The following is a 26,176-nucleotide window of genomic DNA, read 5'->3' on the forward strand; positions in this document are numbered from 1 at the left end:
TGATGATTGTTCATTATCAACGAGCACACTGCTAAATATTTCTGCATCTGTGTTGTTCGTGGACAGATCTACAAGGGCGAGGCCGATCTTATCGAAATGGACGACTAGCACAGTGTCCTTCTGGCGCGCCATCTTCTGCTTCCACACAGGCTTGACAAGTCACTCGCTCAGCAGGATACCTAGAGTCTAGAATGTGTAGTCTTCAAGCTTGACAGGCGGTGCCTGCTTTTTCGTGATGTAGTCAATGAGGAAGTTGGCCTTGATGCACTCGATATCATGTGTCTTCAGCTTCTTCAGCCACAGGTCTCGTGTTGGCACCTCGGGCGGAAACAGCGCCACTACAGGGGCCTCGGGTGTTGACTCCTTCGCTAGAGTGTCGAAGTTGGCGGACTTGGTAAGCGGGATCACAGAGCCATCACCGGCTAGCACGATACGCTCACACATGTCTCGCGGAGGAATGCACTTTGCGTGGATGAAAAACTTCCAGCCCGCGAATGCACCAGGGTTTCCTCTAGCGCGCTCCTTACGCCAGTATGCGGACACCTCCGGCCAGATACGTTCATCGATATCCTTCTTGTCCGATTTGTGGCTTCCCCACTCATGCGCAGCCTCGTCGATGAACTTCCCGGCGGCAGAGCAAGCTTCCAGGTATGAAGGCTTCAATATCCACTGTTTTTCGACAACGCAAGAAAAAATATCTGGTTAGTGTGAGCGATGACTTGTGTTGGTAAATATCGCAATGCCCGTACCTTGCCAGCTGCGCATCCAGCAATGAACTTTTCTGTGCGTTTGAGCTCGCTGCAGATGATGTGTGTGCAATTACTGTCAAACACGCGTCCAAACTTGCTGACGGTTCCGCCCAACGACGAAATTATCGAGGTGTGCACTGCAGCTTGGTCTCGATCGCCGGTTAGGAGGAAAACACGGTTGTCTTTCGGTGGTGAAGCTGTGCGTGACTTTTTGGCAGCTGGTGCTTCCTTCTTTGGCTTCTTTGACGAGGTTTTGCTTGACTTCGACGCTTCTGGTTCTTCCAAGTCAGCGCCCTTGCGCTTCTTAGTCTTTGTTTTCTTGGCAGGAGCTTTGGTCTTCTTCGCTGGTTCCTGGTCCCCAGCGCCAGCATTCGCTTCTTCCACGGTACCCGATTCATCTGCGTCGCTGCTGATGCTAATAACTACGGGCGGCTCTTTCGCGACTTTGGCATTAGTTTTTGTCACTTTAGTCGCTGGTTCCTTCTCGACTTCTTCAACATCTGCCGAAGTTTCATCAAGTGCCATCGGTTCATCCGTATCAGCTTTTCGGGAGATCCGCTTGTTTGAAGGTGCGGTCGTGTTTGTCGGAGTATCGAACAGCGTACATGCAACATCCTTCGCACGACCAGGTGTCGCTTTCGATGTTTTAGCGGAAGTCGCCGGGGTTGTAGTTTCCAGGTCAGTCGGGATCTTCTTATCCGCAGGAGTGGGCACCTTGTCGATTTCAGTGAGAATTCCGTCCACATCAAACCTACCCTGGCCGCCCTTTGCCGACTTCTTCGCGCTTCTTACGCTGGGCGTGATAGCAAGCTTTGTTTTACTCACGATTTCTTCATCGGGTTTGATGTCGCCGCTATCCTTCTTCTTCGAGCTATGGTCGGACGCCGTACTGTCAGTATCCCCCGAGAAATCTTTCATTGCCGTGTACCGGAACGCGTCTTCTGGAACATATTCCCACTTAGATAGGCATGCGAAGACCCACTAATCCACGTCAACCGGGGTTAGATACGGAGCACAACATGGAGCGCAGCACAACGCATAAACGTACCTCGTGACTCAGCACGTTGTCAAATCTCCAGCTCAGCGCTTTCTTGTACTTCTCCCCTGATGCTTCATAACACAGCAAATGGGTCGAATGCGTTCGTGAAAGCACCGGAAGTAAGCATGCACCAGTGGCGTGGATAGCGATCTGGAGCTCCTCACGAGTTGGGCTTGACCGGCTTGAATACCCGGATAGCGTAATAACGAAAGACTGCATCCCCGGAATACTTCCGAACGATCGCACTGGCCGCTGAATCGCTTCGTTAAACGGTGACGGCTTGGAGACCTGTGATAGTCCTGCCAGCACCCAATAGATACTGACCACCTTTTTACCTTGACGTGTAGCTTCGTCGTACTCGAACCCACCGCGGTAGCGGCATATGACGAATGATGCATTCGTGACCACCTTGCCAACAATATCTTGATAGGAATCGCCAAAGGGTACATTCGCCACCTTGGCATCTACGGTCTTCAGCATCTCTGACAGTTTTTCTCGAAGAAGCGGGGCTATGTGCTGCGCCAGTAATACGATGGATCCATGCATCGTTTTCTTCATCGCTTCCAGTTTCTGCGCAACAAGAAGGAAGCCAAATGTCACGGTCAATACCGAATCCAAACAATCGCACGCACAACTCTTTGCAGATTGATCGTACTCACCTCGTTCGACAACTTGCGCACCACTGACAGTTCCGTACCAAGTTCCGTCCTTCCCAGCTTGTAAACCTGTGCGCATTTGCTGAGGTTTAAATCTTCCAAGTGCAGCTCCGGTTGCGTCTTCCAGTTGCGCGCCTTCTGCTCCGACTTCGTGGGGGCAGGCCCAGTTGGTTGATGAGCGAACGGGCCTTCGGGTACGCGGCAATGACGCAGGACGCACTCTTCAATCCACGCGAACTTGACATGATGCTGCGTGTCCAGCCCCGCCTGCTGCCCTAAATACGCTAAAACGCAGCTCGGCAGTGCGAACGTCGTGCTTGCCGAGTCCAAATCAAAGTGTCGTCTCCACTTGGTCACGTTGCGAGTCAGATCCGCCTTCGTGTAGCTGAGTTGCAGCAGCTTCTGGTGTTCCTGTTGCTCTGGAACAATGCCTGCGTCCTTTCCGCCCTCTTCTTGGTACAGAATGTGCGTGGCGCCAGCGTACACCTCCTTCTGGTCGACGATCTGGCCGCCGAAGTGGGTGATGAGTCCGTTGATGACCTTCCTCGGGTCCTTGGCCATCGTCCCGGCCGAGATGGCCAGCGTCGAGAAGATGAGCGCCGGGTTGGGGCTGAAGCGGTCCACGGGCAGCAGCTTCTGCAGCAGAAACGTGCGGAAGACCCACTCGGGACGCACCAGCGCCACGAAGCGCTCGTTGCGCTGCGCCACGAAGCTCTGGTAGGCCTTGGGGTGGCACACGATGTGCGTTACGGCGCTGCCACTGGCGGCGTCCGCGTCCTCCAGCAGTGTGGCGCCGCCATCGCGCAGACATGCGTCAAGCGCCTGCAGCTCCACCGCGTCCAGCTCCGCCGGGTGCACGACGCACTGCAGCGACGCGTACAGAGAGTGCTGGCGCATCGGAAGAGGGGCCTTCCTTCCTTCCTTCCTGCTCTCAAGTCGCAAAGATAAAGTATGGCGCGCTGTTGATGAGCAATTTTAGTGGAACCAGATAAGAAACGTTTCTAACGAAATTCGAATGCGAAATTTCACATTTCGCGCCAACTTGAAATTCGAATCATGGCGCCCAGGCAGACGGTGGACCTGGTGATCTACGCTGCGCACGTGATCCCCGTGGCTCCTCGCGACCTGGTGCTGCGCGACGCTGCGGTCGTTATCCATGACACTAGAATCGTGGCGTTGCTGCCTAAGTTGGAGGCCCAGGATCGCTTTGTCGGCCTGCAGGAGCAGCATCTGGACCGCCACATCGGCCTCCCTGGACTCATCAACCTGCACACCCACGCGCCCATGACGCTGTTCCGCGGCCTTGGAGACGACAAAGTGCTGCTGGACTGGCTGGCAGAAGACATTTGGCCCATGGAGAAAAAGTTCGTCAGCCCGAGTTCGTCCGGGCGGGCATGACGCACGCCGTCGCCGAGATGATCCGCAGCGGGACAACGTGCTTCAACAACATGTACTTCTTCCCTGACGAGATCTGCGGCGTGCTGGAGAGCACGGGTATGCGAGGAGCTGTGGGTCAGGGTATTATGGACTCGGCGTCGCCCTATGGGTCGGGTCCGGAGGAGTTCCTGGCCAAAGCATAGCCTAATCTGAAGAAGTACGGTCCTGGATGCCACGACCTCATCACGGTGACCGTGGCGCCGCACTCGCCGTATACGGTCGGGGAGGAGACACTATTGAAGGTTGACGCTCTGGTGAAGAAGTACGATGCACGGATCCATATCCACCTGCACGAGACGGAGGCGGAATGCAACGACAGTGAACAGTTGAACCGGGCGTCGATGTGCTGCCACAAGAGCGACCAGAAGCTCCACCCCCTTGCGAATTTCAAGAGACTGGGGCTGTTGTCGGAGCGACTAGTGTGCGCTCACATGACGCACCTGACGGATGAAGAGATCGACGATGTCGCTCATGCTGGAGCCCACGTGGTTCACTGCCCGTCGTCCAACCTCAAATTGGCGTCGGGGATCGCTCGAGTCACTGAAATGCTGCGTCGAGGCGTGAACGTGACTCTCGGTACGGATGGAGCTGCGAGTAATAACTCGCTGGACATGCTAGCAGAGATGAAGCCAGCGGCGCTCTTAGCCAAAGCTGAGTCGTGCCAGAGCACTACATGTAGTGTCTCGGCTGCTGAGGCTTTGCAGATGGCGACGCTCAATAGCGCTCGAGCGCTTGGACTCGATCAAGAGATCGGATCCATTGAGGTGGGCAAGCGCGCAGACATTATCGCGATCGAGTGCGATAGCATCGAGATGCTCCCCATGTACAACGCAGTGAGTCATGTGGTATACGCCGCAGGACGAAAGCACGTTTCAGATGTATGGGAAGCAAGTGCTTCGCAATCGTCAGCTTACAACTGTTGATGAAGCCGAAGTAATGAGCGAAGTGCACGAGTGGAGGAAACGCATTTGCCAGTGGATACCACAACGAGCTGAAGGCGAAGCAAAATACATGAACATGACACGATGTTATGCGTGTTGTGGCCTTATTTCAGAACCAGCTTATTGATCGCAGCATCAGCAAACTCCACACGACGCGAAAGCACTTCTTTCACGCGAGCTGCCGGCAGTGTCCAGGCGACACCACGGCGTCTGCGTCCATATACGTCCTGCACATCCTGCGGTGTGTCCACATTCAGCACCTCGGACAGTTGGGTCAGAGCAGCGAATGCCTCACGGACTTCGTCACCTGCACCTCCTTCGCCGCTAAGGAATGTGCTGATCACTCGCACATCCTTGTCAAATTGCAACGCGCCGAGCTGGTTAATGCGAGTGGCCCGAGAGAGGAACCATGACTCGAGCTGGGTAGCAGAGCAGACTGCGACCCCCTGCACGATAGCACGGTAGTTGCTGCGTGACAGGTTACCACGAAAAGCTGCTAGCAGCGAACGCAGGCCACGCACAAACGCGTGGGCAAATGGATCATTCGCCTCATTGAAGGTGAACATAGCCTCCGTCAGCTCGTACTGCACGCCACTGCGTCTCGAAGAAGCGGATCCAGATGACGACAATGCGTTTGCAGACGCAGCCAGAGCCGACGCTGCAGAAGACGCCGACGACGACGGAGACAACAAACTGCTGAGGTAACTGGCAATCTTGGGCTCCAGCAGCTTGAGGAGCTTTTTGCGTGACGCGAGAAGGAGCTGCTTGAGCTCGGCTGAAGCGTCTTCAAGCGCATTCAGGCAGGTCATAATGTGCTGCGGCACCTCCGGAAAAGCTTCAGGCAGCTCATGTTCGAACTCCCCCTTTAGCTGTGCGATATATCCAGAAGTAACTTCTAGGCTGTTCAGCACAACATCGGGGGCGTGCTCCTTGCGCTGCTCTGGTGTCTGCCCGGCAGTTTCGCCGGCGTTGACACCACCAACAGGCCCAACGGTTTTACTTAGCTTAGCGAATTGTTGTTGCATTTGATCACGCAGCTGCGCTGAAGACGCTGCCAACAAGCTCGCCGCGTCACCTGAGGCCGAGCTGTCCAACTTGGCGGATGTGGTCATGTGACGGATGCGGCTACGCATAGTGTCGCCCACAACATCGCGTAGCACCGTGGTGATCATGTTCAAGACACCGGCAGCGCAGTCTGTGTGACCTGTAGCCAGCGCACGGAGACCAGAATTACGCGCGACGTAGAATACCTCATCAATGGCCGATGAGATCGGAAAGCACACGAGCCCGTCATCACCATCTGCACCGCCCATTGTAAAGTCACCCGAGCTGCCATCGCCGGACGAGAAATGAAGTTCTTCCCACTGAAACGCCTTGCGAGCAGCTTGGTTCAGCAGTGCGTTTTCGAAGAAGCAATAGTAGCCCGCAAGCTCTTGGACACTTTTCCCCATCTCACTCTCTTGGATCGAAGGAAGAACAGGGGACTTTTCGTCATCATGTCCAGCTTTGCTGTTAGTCTCTTTATCGCCTTCTCCATCTTCTTCTTCGTCTTCTAGCACCACTCGTGAACGCATGAAGCGTTCGTACGTCTGCGTGTGCTGGATCACAAGCGCCATCTCATTCAACTGTTCGTTCATGACTGCCACGCCATCGTCTCGGGGACTTCCCGGTGCAGACTGCATCCCACGGTTACTAGCACTGCGATTCGAAGGCGACAGTGGAGCGGTTGAAGTAGGCGAGCCTGGTTGCTCTCCGTTGGCAATTCGATCATGAAACTTGCGTTGCGTCATGTACGCGTTTAACACCGCAACCGCCGACTGTTCTCCGAGCGTATACAGCTTCGCCACAAATCGATTGGGGCCATGGACTCTCTCAAAGCACTGCGACATCAGCCCCGCATGCTGCTGAGCTTCTTGGGCAACCTGGTTGAACACCTCAGCGAGATGCGTGATCAGCTCTTGGGTACTAAACACCCCAACGCGTGGATCTCGGTTCCTCTTCAAAGACTCCTCCAATGCCTTCTGCACATGTTCCAGCAACATGACCAGCCCATGCTCCTCGTAGTCTTTCCCCACTGCCTTGAACAGCGGCGCGTACGTCTGCACCTTGCGGTTGTCGCCAGCACGGAGCCCTTCGTCAAACGCGCCTTCAATGACCCCCTTGAGATCGTTCTCGATTGTATCCACTCGAAGCTTATCCGCAACATCCAGCGGCATCTGCTGCTCGATGTTCTTGAGCGTCTGGAGAAACGTGGCGGCCTCTGGGTACCTCTGCTGCTGCATGGCCCGCCGGATCCCGGCCAGGGCGTTGCGCAGCGTCAGCAGCTGCGCCGACTGCTCCAGCGCCACGCCGAGACGCGACTGGATCACATCCAGCCGTCGCACTTCCCGCGTCATCTTCTCCGCGACGTCGTTGGCATTGGCCACGCGCTCGACGACGGCTCCGGTCTGTGCGCACAGCACTGTCACCTCCGGTGTCAACTGCCGGAGGGAGCGCAGCACGCGTTGCGCCGCCGCCTTCTCAGGGGCCGCCGGCGCCTTGGCGAACGCCAGCATATCCTCGCGGAGCGACTGCTGCTGCTGCTTGACGGCCGCGAGCTGGGCCACGAGCGCCGCGTGCTGCTCCAGCTGCTGCTTCCGACGACGAGGAGCTCCCATGCTCTCGAGACAGATACAAAGCTGAAGTGGGCGGTGACCCCATATGATTGTGACGTGGTCGTGTGCACCACATGATATGCACACCAACGTACACAAATCACAGCAAGATGACAAGCATGGCGGTGGCGACGTACGTGGAGCTGTGCACGCGTCTGTCGCGCTTCGTGCAGCTACGGCCGAGTGATGCTCAGTGCAAGGAGTTGCTGAGTGTTCTGGATGAGCTGGTAGCGCTCTATGATCGTGTAGATCGCTCCTCTCCGCCTCAGAAACTTGCAGTGGACGCGCCACTTGTGGGACTCGCGGCCATGGACGATTTGGTGTTGCTCTCGATGCACAAGCTGCTAGGATCATTCGTGCTCAATTCATCCTCTCCTGCGCTACAAGAGCGCTCGTTCGTGGTGTTTGCGCGCGTTCTACGCCGTTGCAAGCCTCGGATGCGAGGAAATAACGCCGGACAGGTGCAACGGCGACTTGGCTTCGTGCAGAGCTGCGTGCTGTATCTGCCGCCCCCTCCAGAGGCCAGCGACGGCGGTGAAGATGTTCCAGGTAGTATGAAGCTTGCTGCTCAGCCGGAGGAGCTGAGACTAGCTATTCTGCACAGTCTTCGGGAATTGTTGGATGAGGAAGACCCAGATGAGCCGAAGAAAGAAATGCAGCTTCAAGTGGACCAACAGCACTTCTTCGCGTACGTGGTGGCGTCGCTGCTGCATGTGGCGCAAAAGGATCGCTGCCGTGAAGCTGCGCTGCAAGCTGTTGAAGTGCTGAGGAGTGTGTTGTTCTTCGTTCGTGACCCGCTCACGCTACGACAGTACTTGCCTGGTGTCGCTGCTGGCTTGTGGAAAAGTGCAAACGCGCCGCAACAGGCGTCGAAGGTAATTGTCGCTGCGTTGCAATGTCTTGAAACAGCGTTAAAGCTTTGTATTGGTGACGAGAATCTGCCTGGGGGTCAGTATGGAGAAGTGAAGAAAGACCAACAGCGATTCACGCTCGAAGCAATTCGACGGTCGGTCGAATCCAATGCCGTCAACGCGTCAGATGCTTTGGAAGTCGATGAAGTGGCGTCAAGTGGAAGCGACAAGTGGTTGGAAACCACGGCTATTAACCTTGATCTACTACTCTCGCGGATGTTTGCAGCGAGCGTATCAGCCGTTGCTGCGGGGACTAGTACGGGTTTGCCGCGGTCTTCTTGGCGAGTCCGTTGTGCACTTGCAAACCTTTGCGGTACAGTGATGTTGCAGTGTCGGCGTTCGCTGCGTGTATCATTTTTTCGGTGCTATGATGAACTTTTAGTCCTTCGCGGCGACGCTATTGCCGAGGTTGCGAAGGAAGCAGATGATGTACTGCAAAAACTCCAAATGTCAGCGCTGTCTCCGGAGGAACGCTTACGGCTACTACCAGAGATGGCTGATCGCTTCCAAATGCTTCTATCGACACTTGTCCTCAAGGTTGCTACGGAGCATGAGGCAACCAAGGTGCATTTAGTGCGCACGCTTCGAGGTTACTTGGGATTTCTTGGATCCAATCTGACCCCCTACCTGGACGCGTCCATGGAAACGATTTACACCTCGCTCTGTCGCGTGGTGTCATTTGCTGCACTAGACATCGCGTTAGTGGTTCATCAAACGCTTCCCAGCTCAGCCGAGTCCAGTCAAAGTGATGATAAACCCGAAGGCAGCGTCGTGGTATCGCAATTTCAAAAACGATTGCGCTATTTCAACGAGGAAGCCTCTGTTCACGAGGTATTGATGATGGTGCGTGATGTCGGCGCAGTCTCTACCCCTGCTGGGTTTATCGACTGCGCTTTCACGTTATTGTCCGAGACCGACACCACAGAATCTGGCAGCGCTGAAGTCGTTCTGGTCTTAAACGAGTTTTTGCGAGCCTATTGCCCCACTAAGGAGAGCTCAACTATCCCGATTCACGAACTGGAGTGTGTTGATGTCCACCTAATTGGACGCATTCTGGAAGATTTATTGGCTCTGGAGGCATGGGAGGAGCACAACTCGCCGTCCAAGCGTGGTTCCAGCAGAGCATTAGTGTCTCAACGCGCGCTTATGGTGGAATGCGTTGGTGTGTGTGCAGAAATTCTTGGGTCCGAGTTCAAGATGTTTTTACTTCATGTGCTGTACCCGTTAGTTGAGCAATTAGGTGCTCACGATGTCGAAGTGGAGCGCGCAGCGTTGGCTGCATTGGAGAAGGTCTACTATTTCGCTGGATACGAGTCCCTCGAGGCTCTCTTTCAGGCTAACATGGACTACTTCGTGGACGCCTTGTGTGCACGACTGGAGCAATTAGATTCGTATCCGATGACTGCATTTGTCGTTGAGGCGCTGCTCAGGCACACTCGGCTTGCATCATTACCTCTGGTGGATGAAGTGGCTTCATCGTTGCTTCGAAGTGTGGACTTGTATCAGGACTCGCCTTACGTTGATGGTCTGCTGCGTGCACTGAAAAATCTGCTGAACAGTATCGCTCGTGACGCCCAAGAAGCTGAGGGTAAACAAAAAGTATCAAGCTTTGCAACGGAGAAACCATCGGCTTCTCGGTCGCTCTTGAACGAATTCATTCACGAGATGAAGGTTCTGGCAAGTGGAGGCATTGACGCCCTTGAAATTGAACCTGACGACGAAGAAAAACCCTCTACCCCTGAAGACACTGACCATCCAAGTGTTAACGGCGCTCTGCCCGTGGAGTATGATGAAATCCAGCCTGACGAGCAGAACGATGAAGACAAGGACGAAGACCCTACAGCATCAGGATATCGTACGCTGGTCATTGACATCATGGATAGATGCGGTTACTTCATTGTGGAATCCGACCCCATTGCGTGCTGCTTGGTTCTATCCTTGATCGACGAGGGCGTACGATTCCTTTCTCAGTACCGCAAGCAATTGTTGCCACTCGTGGCGCGCATGTGGCAGGAGTTGTTGCCTCGATTGCGCGTAGATAATCGTGCTATCGTCACCGGAACAGTCCGTGTCATCACCACCCTCGCAGAAACTGCAGGTGACTTCGTTGGAGATCGTTTTGTTGAGACTGTGTGGCCAATCCTCCGGTCTCAAATGCAAGCCATCCACTTTGATGCTGACAACAAGTCGTCGCAGCTCACACGCTCCATGCTGCTGGTCACAACGCCTTCGGCTGAAAACTCAAGCGCTGGGTTGGGTGAAGATTCGGGAACACCCAGTAATGCTGATCTCAATGCTGTGAGCGGAACTCGGAAGACGCAGGAGGTTCGTCAACTGCTTGCGATTCTATCGTGCCTGACTGTGGTGTGTCGGCAATCGGAGTCAGTGGCACAGCTCGTGCCCGATATTACGCGTACATGCAGCAAGTATTTGAGCCGCACAGCACCGCGGGAGGTTGTGGAGCAAACATCAGAGCTCTTTGCAGCATTGGTGCAGCTCAACGGTGACGAAGTGTTCTGCACTGTTGCAGCTCTAGCCGAATGGATGCCTCCTGCACCGCCGACGCCACGATTCTTTAAGTATGAACCTGAATCTGTTCGTCGCTTCCACAGAGGGCATTTGTCCAGTATCAATGGGCATCAGTCTTGCCGAGAGAACGCTATCGTTCTAATCAATCGTTTATTCGGTTGAAGATGCAGGGACATCACTATCGTTTATTGAGCGAGATATACGAACGCACTGCTGAATTCCTTCCTATGATACTCGCTTTTCACCTATCGACACCTGCCTACTAAACTCGCGTTAGTCTAGCCAAACATTCCGCCCATGTTACCAGCGTATGCCATCGGTCGAATCGGCGGGTGCTCCTAATAAAGAGGAAGATAAGTGAATGTAATGAGTCCCGTATTCAGTCATAGTCCTCATTAGAAGTCATGACAAAATTACGTACCACTGCAACAAATTGCGTGAACCGGGGCTGCATGTCCTTCTCAAAGCGAATGAACGCGCCCTTGTTGCCCATTTGGTCGCAGTAATTCGGTGCACTGAAGACCGTGATGCACTTTCCATCGTGCTCTACCAAGTAACCCTCGTCCTTGACCTCGTGCGAGCGCACCAACAAGTCTGCAACAACGGCATGTTAGATCAATGACAAATTAGACACCGCACAGTTCCTGCATCTAAATGAAACAACAACTTACCGAGGTTATTCTTCTCCAAGAAGGCCTTCGTGATATCGGGGCCGAACGAAAGGCCGATGCCGCGCTTGCTAGGGCCACGGCCCTGGAACGGTTGCGGGTCACTCCACATCAAGTCGCTCATGAGTCCACTCTCAGGCGGCTCGCGGTTGCGGTCGATCTTCTCGATATCAGCAAGAGTCACGTTCTCTTCGCTGAACAGACCACCGTGCACAACAAGCACCTTGTCCTCGATAGAAGCCGCGAGAGGCAGCCAGTTGAACACCTCCGTGAAGAGCTGCATCACCGTCTCGTCGTACTTGTGCTTCACCTCGCCCTCGAAGCCGTAAATCTTGTTCATGTTCTTCGACTCGTGGTTGCCACGCAGCAGGTGCACGTGCTGCGGGTACACAAGTTTCATGGCGAAGAGCGTCATGACCACCTCGAACGAGAACGACCCTCGGTCGACGAAGTCACCATTGAATAAATACGGGTTGGTTTCGCTCGGAAGCCCGTTCAGCGAGAAGATGTTGCACACGTCGTAGAACTGGCCGTGGGTGTCACCGCACACAGTGAAGTGCGCGTCCGGGTCGTCGGCCGGCAGCGAGATGCGCAGCAGCGACGGCAGCGCGCACAGCATCTCCTTCAGCTTCAGCAAGATCTGGATCACGAACTTGCGGTGCAGCAGCTTGCCGCGCTTGAAGCGGTCCATGAGCGCGACGATGAAGTCGGGCTTCGTCTGCGTCAAGTCCTCCGGGAGGCGCGGACCGTCGTACGACGGGTCCACCACTGCAAGCAGCACACCATCACTCAAGTCGTTAGAAAACCAACACCTCATCTACACACAAGACACACTAGAAAATTTACCGAGCGAGTTGACGTCGATGGTCTCGGAGAGCGGCAGGTTGCGCTCGGACTGGATGGCGGCTGCGAAGGCCGCCTCCTTGATGATCTTCTCGCACAGCTTGAGCTTGGCGCGCGCGTCGCGGTCCTGCGGCTTCATGCGCACCACGAGACGGAAGTCCTTCACCGCCTTCTTGTGGTGGCCGAGCGCTAGCTGCGCCGAGCCGCGGCGGTAGTAGGCTGCAGCAGCCATAAATTAAAGCACACACTCGTCAGTCCTCAACGCCCTTCCGCCGGTAAACACACACAGAAAGACACCGACCGCCACCGACCTTTGATGTAGCTGGGCTCGAGCTCAATGGCCGCCGACGCGTCGTCGATGGCCAGTCCGTAGCTCTCGCTCTTGACGTGCGCGGCGGCGCGGTTGGCGTAAAAGATCGCGGTGGGCACGAGCTCGATGGCCTTGGTGTAGAACTCGACGGCCGTGGCGAACTTGAAGTGCGCCAGCGCCTCGTTGCCCTGCGCCTTGAGCTCGTCGGCGCGTGCGCGCGTCTCGTCCGACACGGCGTGCGGCGCGCCCTCCGTCACGGTAGTGTTCGCCATCTCCTCCGCCCTGCCTGGTGCTGCTTGTTCGAGAAATGGCTGCAGGGCAAGCGCAGCCCTTGCCAGTCACCTCTGTAACGTCATAAATGGCAACCCATCATCCGTCATGAAATCAGAACAATCACTCCTCGGATCGCGACTCAAACGCGATAAAATCCGGTGGGCGGAAGGACGGACGATGGAGGCGCCGCTGTCGGTGACGGTGTCCATGGCGCCGTCGCCCGCCAAGCCCAAGCGCTCGCTGGACCTGCGCGACATGATGGACGAGCTGCCGATGCTGGCCTCGCTCAAGGACCAGAAGTGGATGGCCAGGCTGCCGCGCAACATGTTCCCGGCGCTCAAGAAGAGTCCGCGCCACAACGCCGGCGACAGCTCGCCCACGAGCGGCTCCGAGACGGACACGACGCTCCTCTCGCCGGGTTTTCTGCCCACTCCACGGGTATGCTGCAATAATTGCTGTCTGGTATTAAATATTGCTCTTAAAACTTTGGCTGACATTATTATTTTCTTTCTTTTGACAGACGGCGAGGGCTATGTCGGTGCTGGTTCCGTCGACGGACGAGGAGGTTCTGGACGCGCTGGACCCTCGCTTCTTCACGGAAAGCTTCGACCCAGTTGCACACATGCTGGTGAGTGGTGAAATGTGTGTGGGTTTATGAGCTTGAGGTCGGAAACGAAGCTGATGTTGGGATGTTTTGATTTTCGTAGGAAAACATTCCGGAGAATAAAACGGAGTTGAACGTGTTCTTGCGCACGGAGATCAGCGCCGTGGATGTGGCGAAGGACGTGATTCTGACAAGGTTGCAGGACGACGTGCGCGCCAATTACAACTCGCTCATTCAAGGCATGAAGGTGGTGCAGGAGGTGGACTTGGATTTGGTGCGAGCGCAGATCCACGTCAAGAATGGACGGCGTCTTCTTGCTACAGCGAAGAATGATCTGATTTTAAGGTAAAGTCGCTCTACGTCAAGCAATTTTGTGTTTTTCGTCGATGCTGATGTTATCTACCGGTCGTTGCTGTGAAGCTCTTTAGAAATTGTGAAGACGAAGCGAAACCGTGATCGCGTTAGCGAGGTAAGCATTGCCGTTCTACACGTTTTTTTACAAGTATTTGTTGCTAACGCTCATTCCGTTGCATTGTACAATACTTCAATTATAGATTGTTTCCTTTGGATCTCAAATCGTCAATTTCTTTGATGACGAAGAGAAGATGAACGAGGCTCTGCAAGAACACCAATTCATCACAGCGGTGGGTACTACGTGCGGTAAACTACGAAGCATGGAAATAGTATGTATATTTACCGAGTTCGCTGTGTCAATAGGTGGACATCTGTGTTGGTCTCCGGAAGGGCTTGTCACGCGAAGAGTTGAAGGCTTTAACAATTCTGGATGAAATTCGAGTTCGAATGCAGGATTTTATCCCGAGATTGCGTAAACAGTTCGACCAGGTGGGTGATCTATCTGCTCCATGTCGTTGCCGACGTTATATTTATACCTTCCTCTTGTGATGCAGTCTTTGCGAAAAGTGGCGGGGCATTTTGACCCTCTCGAGTACAATGAGTTGCTGCAAGCGTACATCACTCTGGCGGATCACTCCGAAAACCTTGGGTTTGAGTTCTCGTCGTACACACTGAACGAAGTCCTGTCGAATATTCCCGAAATTATTGTGCGCTCCATCGACGACATGACGAGTGAATTTATGCGCCAAGTTTTCGAAGCCGTGTCACCGAAAAAACTGAAGGCTGGAATTAAAACCAGTCAGCTCAAAGACAACAACGCAAGTAAAGCAGGGGACCCAGTAACACCGGCCTCTCAAACAGTCGAGAATGTCAAGCGATGCTACGAGCACCTCACCGACCTAATGCACACATACTACCTCTTAGTCCAATGGCATCGCGATCCATTCAATCCGCTGAATGACGATGTCGCCTACCTTCATCGCTGTGGCATTGATGACGATGACGATGATGATGATGATACCGACGAAGATGATGACCACGATGATAGAAGATTTCACCATTCGCACTCAAAACATGGACATGGTAGTGGCAGAGCAAAGGGGGCCGAATCTCCATCCAATCGCTCGAGAAATGGATCCGTTTTGAAACGAACACTATACGACCAAGTGCTGTGCGATACGGGAATGACGTTGCTGAGGTACCGCAAAATCGTTTGGGAAAGCATTCAACAGAATGTGCTGGAGATGATTGAAAAGCTGGACATGGCTTACGGTACGAATGTCAAGTTCCGGCTGTGTAGTTACTCGTTTCTCATTTTAACATCACTTCGGTTTGTTTATTGTTGGTGGGTAAATTTTAGGCTACAAGATGGAGCATATCATTGCGCTTTCACTTGCTACGACAACATTTACCGAAATTGGAGAGGAATTTACGGGAGCGCCTTCATCAAAGTGAGTCTCGTTGTAACGTGGCCTCGTATCCACAAACTGACCATTTAATCTGTACTTAACAGAATCCGCTCCGTTCTTCGGGTTAAATGCGAGCAGTATCTGCACGCATTTCATGACGATAACATCGAGTTGGCACGGATGCTCCTGGATACGGAAAATTGGCTTCGTGTTACCGCGTCAACCACGGATGGCGATGATAATGCTGGTCTTCTTCGCCTGATCGAGAAGCGCAGTGGATACTTTTTTGAGCAGAAGGTTCGTGAAGACCTCGCGATCAATCCTATTTATTCGAGGAGGGTATTTCCCTCGTTCCATTCGGATGGGAATCCGTTTAGCGCTGCCAACTCGATGGAGTGGCTCTCAATGAAGCAAGGCATCCGCTTCCATCATGAAGCTATGAAAACAGGAAATCCCGCCGATAAAGATCATTCTCAAGTCGATAACCAAGCGCTTCCGGTCATGGATCCAAACGAGTCAGAGTTTGTGTTAACCTCGTCAAGCCTTGCAGGTTTTGTTCGGTAAGTATTTCTGGCAGGAATGGTTTTGATTTACGACGATGACTAACGTGCAAATTATGGTTGTTAGACTCTGTGGTGTCTACTTGAAAATGATGGAACATCTTCCACACATCGGCTGGGATGTTTTCCGCTCGCTAAACAACTTATTCGAGTTCAACCTGTACGCTGTTTTCACAAACTTCATCGCCGCAGATGACATCACTCAATTTCTTCGGGGTAAAGGTGGAAATGCAATCAGCAGCGATGCAACGCGATGGAACGGGCTTCGAACTGGCATTTGTCGCATTGCTGATGAAATCAATGCTGGCGAAATGCTTCTTCAGTCATCTGCGCTGATCTACCCGTCATCAGCTGACACCGGAAACTTGCTGCAGCAGAATTCACCAATGTCGAGGAAGGTGACACTACGCAAGGTGTCTCGGACACCAGCCGCTGTGGAGGATGCTGACGAAAGTAATTTGTATGCGTTGGCTGAACGATCGATTGCGTGCGAGGCAATCGTTGGTCAGTGCAGACTGATGAATGCCATCGAAGATTTAGCTCGGTCATATCTTCCTGATCGATACCTCTGCCTCATGGATGAGGTCTACGAACGGAACCGCACGATGGCACGGGAGCTACGCAACTTCATGTACAATAGCATCGCAACGAAGCTCGTGGATGTCCCGGTACTTCTGGATTCCGTTTCTGCTGTATCGTGGGATATCCCATACATCAGCGATCAACACAACGAGTACATTGTACATTTAGTGCAAAAGTGCGGTGAGGCCTGGGGAGGCCTGCAGATCCTCGCTGATGGATCTATTCCTCTGGATGCCCGGGAAGATATTTGGGCGGCGATGGTTCAAACCATCATGGATACGTTGCTGCAAGCTTTTTCGACGGTGCCCAAGCCCACTCCGCAAGGCCGTGCTCTCATGCTGCTGGACTTGCACGCGCTCCAGAATGGACTTGACCTGATCAATCATATCAGCTCCCGAACGGTGCCTCGCGGTCGCGAATACGTGGGGAGCTACATCAAGGCCTTCTACTACGACGAGGACGAGCTTCTTGAGTGGGCCAAAGCTAACAAGGTAAGTCGTAGTTTATGCCTTCAACTGCTCGTTGTACTCACCTTCTACTTGCGCGGTGCAGACGTTGTACACGAAAGTCCAATTCGCCAATCTACTCAAAAACGGCATAGGCTCGACCCTCGATATCAAGACGCTCCGCGAGCTAGTCTTGAAAATTGATGCGCTTATCAGCTGATCAAATGCAGACACATCTTTGGACAAAGTTCTTGGGAATATTTGTACACTTGTTAAAAATTCTGCGGCAGCTTCTATCGCCACCTTCTGCGTTCAGGTTGAGCTCGTGGTGCCTGGTACGCATTGGGCTGCTGCACACGATTGCGTTTCCGCCGCGATCCAGCGCAGAAACTTTCGCTCTAAGGTCCACGGAGTGCTGCTACACGAGCGCTCTCGTCACTCGATTTCATCGGGTAGCGGCGTTTTGTACAGTTCGTTTACCGCGCCAAAGCTACACGCAGTTCCTGCTGCACCTGCGGTTGCGGGATCACCTCGACGACCAGAACAAGCAGCTCCTCGGCCTCCTTCTTGCCAAAAGTCGAACGCAGGTAATCGACAAACGCCTGGCCGCTCATCTCTTGGTTTCCGAGAGCCTTGGCTGCCTGCTTGAATTCGTCCACGGTACGCGCGTCGCCATTCGAGAGCGTATTTACCCGCTCCAGAATTTGGCGGTTGGCCTTCTTTCTGGACACGCGTCCAGGAACTGCAGGGTCGCTGGCACGGCCAACCGAGCTCCGCTGACTGCTTGAAAAGCTCTGCAGCTTCTGCTCTGCTGGTAGAAATTCCGCAAAACAAAAGGCAAGAGAGGTTAGAACCTCTGCATTCCCAACGGCAAAGTCATGACTCTCGTCCACGTACCATATTTCTTGGATCGACGATCCTCCTCTTCCTCCTCCTGCACACTCAGGCGATGGTGCTGGCGCTGCGACCTGCTCTCATCCAAGTCCTCAGCGTCGATAGACGCCATTGAAATGCCACCAGCGGCACACAGCGCCTTCCGCTTCTCAGCACTCTTGATCGATCGTACGAAGCGTCTCAGAATCCAAAGAGCAAAGTCCGGCTCGAACTCCTTGTGCAAGAACTCCACAAACGGGTCCGCAGCCGCGACGGGGTCATTTTCCTTTCGGAAGACGCGCGCGCGCTTCTTAAACCGCTTCAGCTGATGAGCTCCGCCACGCAGAGCCAGCTCCTCCTCGATCTCCAGTCTGCACATCTTCCGGCGCGAGTTCACTTTGTCCCCCGCGCCATTGACACTCACGCACGACGTGCGGGTGTCCGAGTCCGACGAGTCGCGCAGCATTCCCCTCGACGAGGAGAACTCCCCGGACACGTTCAGGCTGGGGCCCAGCAGTCCGCTGCAGTCCATGTGCTGCTCCGCGCCAATGAAGTCCGCGAGCACCCTGCACCCTCCCTGCTTGGAGAACTCCACGACATCCGGAAACAGCATGACGCGCTGCATGTAAAAGTCCAGCTCAGCGCGGCGTTTCTCGAGGAAGCTAGGCGTCTGGTCCTGGTGGAAGAAGGCGCGCACGCGGTGGCCCGGCGCGAAGGCGACAGTGACCATCATCTTGGCGAACGGGGACTTGCGCGCGGCGCGCATCTGGTTGTCGAAGGCCTGGAACTCCTCGTACGTCTTCCATAGGCTCCACTGCACCACCTCCACGGGCTCGTCCTGCTTCTCCCGCGACTTGTTGAGGCGGCAGAACAGCTCGTACTGCGTAGCAACAGCAAACCAGTGACGCCTGTGGTTAGTGCGGTGCTGAGGGGCTCGTGGGTTTGTGCGGTTATTGGTTTCGACTAAGGAGAAGGGAGCGCGAGCAAACGTACCACGGCTGGCTCGCCGTTGGTCTGGGTGGCGTTGCGCACGTGCAGCTTGAGCGGCGGCACACGCAGCAGGAAGTCGGGCGGCGTCATGGTGGCGAGGGCGAAGCGTGGGGCTCTCGAGTGCGCCGGGGGAGTCGCTCTATGGGAGGGAGATCGCGGAGTGCCGCGGAGACGGACGCGAGCCTGAGCTGAGCGACGAGATGGCGACGCTGATTTGGCGCTCGCGGTGAATAATTGAGAGTCAGAGCGGCGCCGCGACGACGGGGATAAAGTATAGGGATCCGATTTGTGCGGAAATTCAACCGGGCACTTTCTATGGGGTTTTGCCAGCCGGAGCCCAAAGATCCCGACTTTTGGTCGGGCTTTATTGCGGCAGGGTCGATCTCTTTGTCTCAATAATGCGATGGAGGCACCCCGCCAGCCAGCATCGTCCCAAGTTAAAAAAGTTATAAAAGTTTACAGCGGCGCCAAGGTAGGAGAATCCGAGTGTCGCGCGGTGGATAATATGCATGGGCTCAATTTCTGTGGCGGCCGTGCGGACACTTTGAGCTTTTGGGCTCGTTGCCAGCCGCTCCCTGACGAGCATCCATCTGCTTGGGGGCTGCTCGCTGTCGACCAGAAACCGAAGAGCTCGCTTCGCCTGCGCAGGCATGAAAACAGACCGCGCGCTTGAAGACGTGCGTGGGCATCACTCGGCACGAGTCGTCCATCATTTGCCACGCGTGACTGCAGACTGCAGTACACACCAGCGTCAATGTCAATGTGGACAGACAAGCCGCAGCGGAATCTTCGCGTCGGCCTCCCGACCATTTCCGGGCTCGTGAGTAACCTGCACTTTTGGTGATCGAGGATCCTTTCGTCGCTGCAAATACCGCCGGTAGCAAGCGTCAAGGCCTTGCCGCGACTTGCTGGCGGCGATGCGGCTCGATGGATTCACCCCCAAGTACATGTAATATTTCCTACGGCGTACGGTGCCGAGCGCGAGTGTGTCGGGTTGGATAGGCACCGATGCGGTAAGATGAGGCAACCTCCACAGCAGACATACCGCTCCTCTGCAAGACAACATTGTCACGGCATGAAGGAGACCACTTACAGTAGACGAGTAGTTACATACAGTGCCTAGTGAATGTGACCACAGATACTCCACCTGATAACACACTATCAGCCTGATCATTTGACTTGAAGCATCGGATACTAGAACTTCTACCAGCATTACATTTCAACTTAGCCACCGAGTGCTCGTTAAATATCTTTTGCAAAAGGGTGGTGTTTAAAAACACCAGAATGAAAAGAGTGCGATCCATCACATGTCTTCAATCGAAGAACAGCGCGAAAAGACCGACTGGGTTGTGTCGTCTACACTGTGGCAAACGACGAAGAGTACTTCAGACGCCTGGAACAGTCGCCCTAAAGCCTGCTCGAGAAGATGCTTAAGCCGAGGTGAACTTGGTCACGGCCTTCGTGCCCTCCGACACGGCGTGCTTGGCGAGCTCACCCGGGAGCATGAGGCGCACGGCCGTCTGGATCTCGCGGCTGGACAGAGTCGACTTCTTGTTGTAGCGCGACAGCTTGCCGGCCTCCGAGGCGATGCGCTCGAAGATGTCGTTGATGAACGAGTTCATGATCGACATGCCGCGCTTGCTGATGCCCGTCTCGGGGTGCACCTGGCGCAGCACCTTGTAGATGTAGGTCGAGTACGACTCGACGCGCTTCTTGCCCTTGCCCTTGCCCTTGCCGGTCTTGGCGACCGTCTTCGCGGCCTTCTTCGAGGGAGTCTTCGCCATTGCTGCTGTTTGGGGGGTTGCAATTACTCGGTGAATTGAGGAATGAGGCTCTAGGAGGCCGCCATAGTATCCGCCGCGCTCTGACCGGTTCCTGTCCATCCCACGCAATAAGCGCGGTTTCTCCCGCGGCTCGCTCTGACGTATGTGATTGGCGGAATTCTCGGTGCAACGACCTCATTGGCTTAGGAGCTATAATAATGCGTATGATTGGCGAATTCATACGGCGGGGTAGGGCCTTTTTTGGCGCGTAAAACTTGAGTCGGAGCTCCTCGCCCCAGATGTCCAAGTCGAAGCGCAGCATTTGGTACGTGGGGGACATCCATCAGGCAGGTAGATCTAAGCCAAGCCAGGCCGCTGCGCGCGTGGAGCTATTTAATGGGAAAAGGGTCAATGTATATAAAATGTTCTACGCACTCCTTCCTGTCCGAGTGTCCTCCCCACCCGCCCTCGCACTACCTACGACTACATAGGGAGAGGTGGGGAGAAGCGCTGGGGGGTAGGCTGGGGCTGGCGCTCATAAGCTTATCTCGCTCCACGCGCTCCTCGACCTACTGGCAAGCCGTCCGTCGGTGCTGGTCGGCGTGCGCTTCCATTGTCGTACATGCTTCGCCGTCTGTGTGTGTGCCCTGGCCGCGCCTACATGAAGCCGGAGCCCTTGATATTCTGCTTTAAAATAATGTCTTTGCAGGCGTTGAATACGACTTGCACGTTCTGCGAGTCGGTGGCACACGTCACGTGGTGGTAGATCTCCTTCTCGGGCTGGCGGTTCATCTCCATGAACTTGCCGAGGAAGTACTGCACGCCCAGCTCGTAGTCGCCGATGCCGCCGGGGAAGTCCTTGAACACCTCCACCGTCTTGGGGTCCACCTTCTTGATCTTGTCCTGGAACAAGTCCTTCTTGTTCAGGAACAGGATCATGGCCGAGTTGAGGAAGAACTTGTTGTTCACGATCTCGTCGAACAGCGTGATGGCCTCGATCATGCGGTTCGTGGACGCGTCCTCATACAAAGACTGATCGTACTCGCTCAGCGCTGCCACGAAAATTACTGCCGTCACGTCCTCGAAGCAGTGGATCCACTTCTTGCGCTCGTTACGCTGGCCGCCGACGTCGTACATGACGAAGGTGGCGCCGTCGATCTGGTACCGCTCTTCTACGATACCCGACGTACGCACACGGGCGTAGAGCATATCCTGCTGCGTTGCTGCGTAGTCGTCGCGCATGATGCGATCCAGGTCGTTGAAGTAGTACTTGACCGACTCGATGATCTGGAACTCGGCTCGCCGGTTCCAGGTGGCCACAATGCCAGGGTCCGTCCACAGGTTCTTGATCTTCTGGCCTATCACGGGGTTCACTTCTGCCTCATCGCTGAGCGTCCTGATGTCCTCGAAGTCTTGTGCGCACACCACTTCCCCCTTGAGCTTCATCTCCGTACACTGTTCGATCAGCATCTTCATGGACGTCACCACGTTGTTATAGATAATTGGTGTGCAGTGCCGCTTCTCCTCATCTGTCAGCGGTGCGCCATACAAAATCTGCAGCGCCAAGCCATAACAAAATTAGTATTTGCAACTCCGGTCACACCACGAGACAGCAAGTCAACAACCGCCGGCGCACCTTCATCTGCTTGAAGACCGTGCTCTTGCCTGACTCGCCAGCTCCAAGCAGCAGCAGCTTGACCTTCTCCTGCTCCACGCGGTGAGCCTCCTCGTTCTTGGCTTCAATCTCGCGTGACTTGGCCATGGCCTGCCGATCGGCATCGCTCATCTGGGACGCACAGAGTCCCATCTTGGCTCCGTTATCTGTTCCGGGGCTGTCGAGAGCAATCGATCGAAGCGCTGGAGCTTCGACGGTCGCAGACGGAGTGGGGCGCAGGCGCTAGCTGGCGGCTCTGTTTCTGCTGCGCGGGAGGGCTCTACTGTCGGAGTGGGAAGCTGCACACGTTTCGGCAAATAGGCAGCGGAAGTTTAAAAATGAAACCCCGCCACCACCTTCCTTCCTCGGTCACTGTCGCGGGCTCAGCACTGCAGGCGCCGCCTTCTCCGGCACAGAAATAACTCGCGTCCGCGCCAAAATGCAACGACGCCTGCCTCGCAGTCTCGTCGCTATTAATACAGCTTCAGCACGTCCAATTGGGCCATCCCGCGCCGCAAAAGACTTGAGGAGCCTGCTCAGGACCCTCGGAAACCACTGAAAGAGGGCCTCGCTCGGGCCTCGCTTTAGCTTCGTCGCCCGGTCTCATGGGCATCAATTTCTGACCACAGGCCGATGGAAATAGCCGGGAATCGTGGCGTCCTTCATGCGCGCACAGAGAGGCTCGGCGTCCGTCGTCCACGCATGCACGCTCACTCTCGCTCACGCCCTTGCCGAAAGATAGCAAAATGTAGCCATTCCTTTGAGGTCATTTCTTTGCGCCAAATAGGTGATGTGCGGCCATGCAAAGCCGCGTCAGGCGCAATAAGTGCGCTCATTGGTCGAAAATGATGATGATTCTATGGGAGGATTACTATTCAAACGGAGCTCGCAAGGCAGTCAAGGAGGGTGTCACCTGGGCAGCTCTGCGCGATAGTCGATGGCCATACGCCAAATCGCCCGTGTGAGAGCAACCTGCCGAGCCGCCATGTCGCCCAGCAACGTCAAAGTAGACGAGAGCACCATCAAGGAGTGGCACTTCCACACGTGCTTCTTCGCCACCAACGAGGCTTCCAAGAAGGAGGCGCAGGCGCTGCGCGACGCGCTGGTGGACCAGGTCACGGCCGACCCCAAGAACTTCGTCGCCGTGTGCAATGGCGTGACGGACAAGGAGCTGCCGGGGCTGGAGGGAAAGCCGCCTCCGTTCAACCTCGGGTCCGTGGGCCCGCACCTCAGTGGCAGCTTCGAGACCTGGGTGCCGGCCGAGTCCTTCGCGCAGGTGCTGTCGTGGTTCACGCTGCACCGCGGATCGCTTAGCATCCTGGTGCACCCGCTGACACGCTACGAGCGCGAGGACCACTCGACGCACGCCATGTGGCTGGGCCAGCCCTTCATCATCGACTTGAATAAGCTGTGTGGGGACTTGATCACGCCCCCGCTGCAGTATCCGGAGCTGGGATTAGGATACAGCGCGACCGCGGACGAACAGTGAGAAGGGTACTTGGAAGTCATCAACGTCGAGTGCTATTCGGAGCGTTAGGGAAAAGCAGAGTAACCGTCCTCAATATGAAGCATGCAGTTGAAGTGAGATCGGGTGAGCAGCAGCAGCGCCTTCAACGTTCTTAGTGCAGAAGGTGACGCAACACCGTGCGCACGTTCAGCTTCTTCAGGTGCGTGTACTTCTGACCCGTGCCCACGAACATGACCGGCTGGCCGGTCTTGTATACCATCGACACCGCGGCACCAACTGCAAGGAAACCAAAGAGTAAGGCGAATGGTCAGCCAACATGCCACGCAAGAAGCTAGGTATCACAATGGAACCGTCAAACTCACCCTTGTCATCGATCGTGTCAAACTTGGTGATGACGATGCCATCAATGCGGTGCGGCACGCGACGGTCGGAGTAGTCCGCAAGCGCCTAGATGGAAAGAACAGCGCAAACCAGAGGTCAAACCACGTGTACAAGTACCAAAAGAGCGCGAGGCGTCAACGTACCCGGTCGAACATCGACAGTTGGTCGATGCCGTCGTTGCCCACCAGCGCTTCTCCGACGAAGAGAACCAGGTCAGGCTCGTTGTTAGACACCAGCTTGGCGAGTGCACGCATCAGCGGCTCATTGTTTTGCATGCGCCCGGCAGTGTCGATCAGCACGCAGTCGTAGCCATTCTCAGTGCCGTACTTGATCGCCTCCTTGGCCACCGAGGCCGGGTCCTTGGCGTAACCCTTCTGGAACAACTCCACGTCCAGCACCTTGGCGTGCTGGTTCAGCTGCTCAACAGCGCCGGAACGGAAGGTATCGCACGCAGCGATCATAACGTTCACGCCCTTGGACTTCAGGTAGTAGCAAACCTTGGACAAGCTGGTGGACTTGCCAACTCCGTTCACACCCACGAAGACGATGCTGTACGCACGACCCTCGGCCTTGGCCTGCAAGATCTCGCGAAGCACGTCAGTGGACTTCTTCGGCGTCAGGATACGCAGCAGTGCGGCTTCCAGAGCCTTGCGCACGACAGTGGAAATGCGCGTGAAGCTCTCGAGTCTCTGACCGACCACAGTGGTGACGACAGACTCGCACAGCTCATCCGCGACCTCCGAGGCCACATTCTTGCTGATCAGCTGCAACGAAATACACACCTGTCAGTATGAATACGGCAACATACAGTACACGTACGCAACGAGGCCTACCATTTGGTGCATGGGCGTGATAACGGGCTCCAAGTCTTCGCGCTCGAGAATCTTGTTGCCGGACACAGTGCTGAGGAAGTTGCCGAGGCGCGTCTTGGAAAAGCTCCACCCGCTGTTGCTCGCATCAGACTCCGCGCCAGAGGAAGCGGCGGACTCGTCGTCAGTATCCGAAAACTCTTCCGAGTCGCTATCTTCCATTTCCTACACGATAACAGCGCGAGCGCAATGAAATACTGTTAGCTTCTGCATAATTCGCTGTGTAATGATAAAGAATAGAAAACATACTCCAATGTAAGCTTCACGCTTCTCGCGGAGCTGAGCCTCCTCCTCCTCAGCAGTAATCTGGCAACGTCAACATTTAGTTAGTAAGGCATTCAATCAAATAAACACTCCGCAGCATGCACTGTATGACCCTTACCATCTTGGAGCGGTCCAACGCCTCAGCCTCCTTCTTGGTCACCTTGGTGTCGTCCCATTTCGTCATCTTCTTGCCGCTCTTCTTGGACTCCTTCGCGGCCTTGTCCTTGCACTTACGACGCGGACCCGTGCGCATCTTGCGCACCTTCGACGAGCGCAGGGCTGCCTCGTTCTCCAGCTCTTCCAGGTCCTTGTCCTTCCCATCCGACGTATGGCTATCACTGCCATCTTCACTCGACTACTCAACCAATACACAGCAATCGCTCCAACACATCAGCCAACACCGTAATTCTCCCAATACCAACAAGCAGCAACGTACATCTGCAGTCGCCGCAGACCGCGCTGACGACGCCGTCTTGCCCGCTGTATTGGACGTGACGCCCTTGGCCTTGGCCTTCTTTGACGCATTGAAGGCGCGCGGGCCCTTGCGCGTCTGTTTCTCCGTGAACTTGAGCTCCGTGGCCTTGAGGATCTTGGTGAACTTGTCCTCGTACTTGACGGGCGTCTTGTTGGCGATCTGCTGCGGGAAGAGCGCGATGAAGTCCTTCTTGACGATCTCCAGCAGCTCTTCGATGTACAGCAGCTGCAGGATCTTCTGGTAGACCACCACGAAGACCAGGTCCAGCTTGTTCTCGAACACCCACTGCATGGCGTACGTGTCGTCGATGAACTTCTTCTCGCCGGCGCGGTCCTCCATGAGCACGCGGTTGATGAGGTTGTCCACGGGGTCGCCACCCAGCTTGCACAGCGTGCGCGACCACAGCACCATGCCCGTCTTGGAGAAGATGACGAAGTGGTCGATCATGGATGGCTACAGTACTGTACTAACTAC

General features: G+C 55.0%; 10 protein-coding genes across 10 annotated transcripts; 4 read left to right on the forward strand and 6 right to left on the reverse strand.

Annotated features, from left to right (window-relative positions):
- Positions 1-186: 186 nt before the first annotated feature.
- PHYSODRAFT_475693 (hypothetical protein) lies at positions 187-3,341 on the reverse strand (the record flags this gene model as incomplete). The annotated part of the gene is made up of 5 exons (XM_009517429.1): positions 187-669; positions 750-1,730; positions 1,798-2,358; positions 2,448-2,846; positions 2,931-3,341. The coding sequence occupies 5 exons, from the start codon at positions 3,339-3,341 to the stop codon at positions 187-189; spliced, it is 2,835 nt and encodes a 944-aa protein (XP_009515724.1).
- A 159-nt stretch (positions 3,342-3,500) lies between these two features.
- On the forward strand, positions 3,501-4,804 carry PHYSODRAFT_322116 (hypothetical protein; the record flags this gene model as incomplete). The annotated part of the gene is made up of 3 exons (XM_009517430.1): positions 3,501-3,812; positions 3,860-3,952; positions 4,025-4,804. 3 exons carry the CDS (start codon positions 3,501-3,503, stop codon positions 4,802-4,804), a joined length of 1,185 nt encoding a protein of 394 aa, XP_009515725.1.
- Positions 4,805-4,926: 122 nt separating this feature from the next.
- On the reverse strand, positions 4,927-7,479 carry PHYSODRAFT_475672 (hypothetical protein; the record flags this gene model as incomplete). The annotated part of the gene is made up of 2 exons (XM_009517431.1): positions 4,927-6,279; positions 6,382-7,479. 2 exons carry the CDS (start codon positions 7,477-7,479, stop codon positions 4,927-4,929), a joined length of 2,451 nt encoding a protein of 816 aa, XP_009515726.1.
- Positions 7,480-7,595: 116 nt separating this feature from the next.
- Positions 7,596-11,078, forward strand: PHYSODRAFT_467828 (hypothetical protein; the record flags this gene model as incomplete). Its single annotated transcript, XM_009517432.1, has 3 exons — positions 7,596-8,428; positions 8,546-9,945; positions 9,988-11,078. 3 exons carry the CDS (start codon positions 7,596-7,598, stop codon positions 11,076-11,078), a joined length of 3,324 nt encoding a protein of 1,107 aa, XP_009515727.1.
- Positions 11,079-13,187: 2,109 nt separating this feature from the next.
- PHYSODRAFT_343849 (hypothetical protein) lies at positions 13,188-17,185 on the forward strand (the record flags this gene model as incomplete). Its single annotated transcript, XM_009517433.1, has 12 exons — positions 13,188-13,448; positions 13,531-13,638; positions 13,718-13,959; positions 14,035-14,083; positions 14,169-14,258; positions 14,332-14,457; positions 14,523-15,051; positions 15,136-15,240; positions 15,329-15,419; positions 15,482-15,674; positions 16,261-17,010; positions 17,072-17,185. The coding sequence occupies 12 exons, from the start codon at positions 13,188-13,190 to the stop codon at positions 17,183-17,185; spliced, it is 2,658 nt and encodes an 885-aa protein (XP_009515728.1).
- Positions 17,186-17,812: 627 nt separating this feature from the next.
- PHYSODRAFT_467101 (hypothetical protein) lies at positions 17,813-18,918 on the reverse strand (the record flags this gene model as incomplete). The annotated part of the gene is made up of 2 exons (XM_009517434.1): positions 17,813-18,718; positions 18,832-18,918. The coding sequence occupies 2 exons, from the start codon at positions 18,916-18,918 to the stop codon at positions 17,813-17,815; spliced, it is 993 nt and encodes a 330-aa protein (XP_009515729.1).
- Positions 18,919-20,092: 1,174 nt separating this feature from the next.
- PHYSODRAFT_284271 (hypothetical protein) lies at positions 20,093-20,638 on the reverse strand. The gene has a single exon (XM_009517435.1). The coding sequence runs from the start codon at positions 20,610-20,612 to the stop codon at positions 20,259-20,261; it is 354 nt and encodes a 117-aa protein (XP_009515730.1). The 5' UTR covers positions 20,613-20,638; the 3' UTR covers positions 20,093-20,258.
- A 610-nt stretch (positions 20,639-21,248) lies between these two features.
- PHYSODRAFT_322123 (G-protein alpha subunit) lies at positions 21,249-22,398 on the reverse strand (the record flags this gene model as incomplete). The annotated part of the gene is made up of 2 exons (XM_009517436.1): positions 21,249-22,145; positions 22,228-22,398. 2 exons carry the CDS (start codon positions 22,396-22,398, stop codon positions 21,249-21,251), a joined length of 1,068 nt encoding a protein of 355 aa, XP_009515731.1.
- Positions 22,399-23,230: 832 nt separating this feature from the next.
- PHYSODRAFT_470531 (hypothetical protein) lies at positions 23,231-23,734 on the forward strand (the record flags this gene model as incomplete). Its single annotated transcript, XM_009517437.1, has 1 exon — positions 23,231-23,734. The coding sequence occupies one exon, from the start codon at positions 23,231-23,233 to the stop codon at positions 23,732-23,734; it is 504 nt and encodes a 167-aa protein (XP_009515732.1).
- Positions 23,735-23,864: 130 nt separating this feature from the next.
- On the reverse strand, positions 23,865-25,993 carry PHYSODRAFT_552205 (hypothetical protein; the record flags this gene model as incomplete). Its single annotated transcript, XM_009517438.1, has 7 exons — positions 23,865-23,989; positions 24,076-24,160; positions 24,238-24,858; positions 24,928-25,128; positions 25,213-25,269; positions 25,346-25,582; positions 25,664-25,993. 7 exons carry the CDS (start codon positions 25,991-25,993, stop codon positions 23,865-23,867), a joined length of 1,656 nt encoding a protein of 551 aa, XP_009515733.1.
- Positions 25,994-26,176: the final 183 nt, after the last annotated feature.

The sequence above is a fragment of the Phytophthora sojae genome (genome assembly GCF_000149755.1).
Source record: "Phytophthora sojae unplaced genomic scaffold PHYSOscaffold_1, whole genome shotgun sequence".
Taxonomy (NCBI): Eukaryota; Oomycota; class Peronosporomycetes; order Peronosporales; family Peronosporaceae; genus Phytophthora; species Phytophthora sojae.

Coding starts and splice junctions, on each gene's coding strand:
- PHYSODRAFT_284271 (XM_009517435.1), bottom strand. CDS start 20,612: ATGGCGAAGACTCCCTCGAAGAAGGCCGCGAAGACGGTCGCCAAGACC.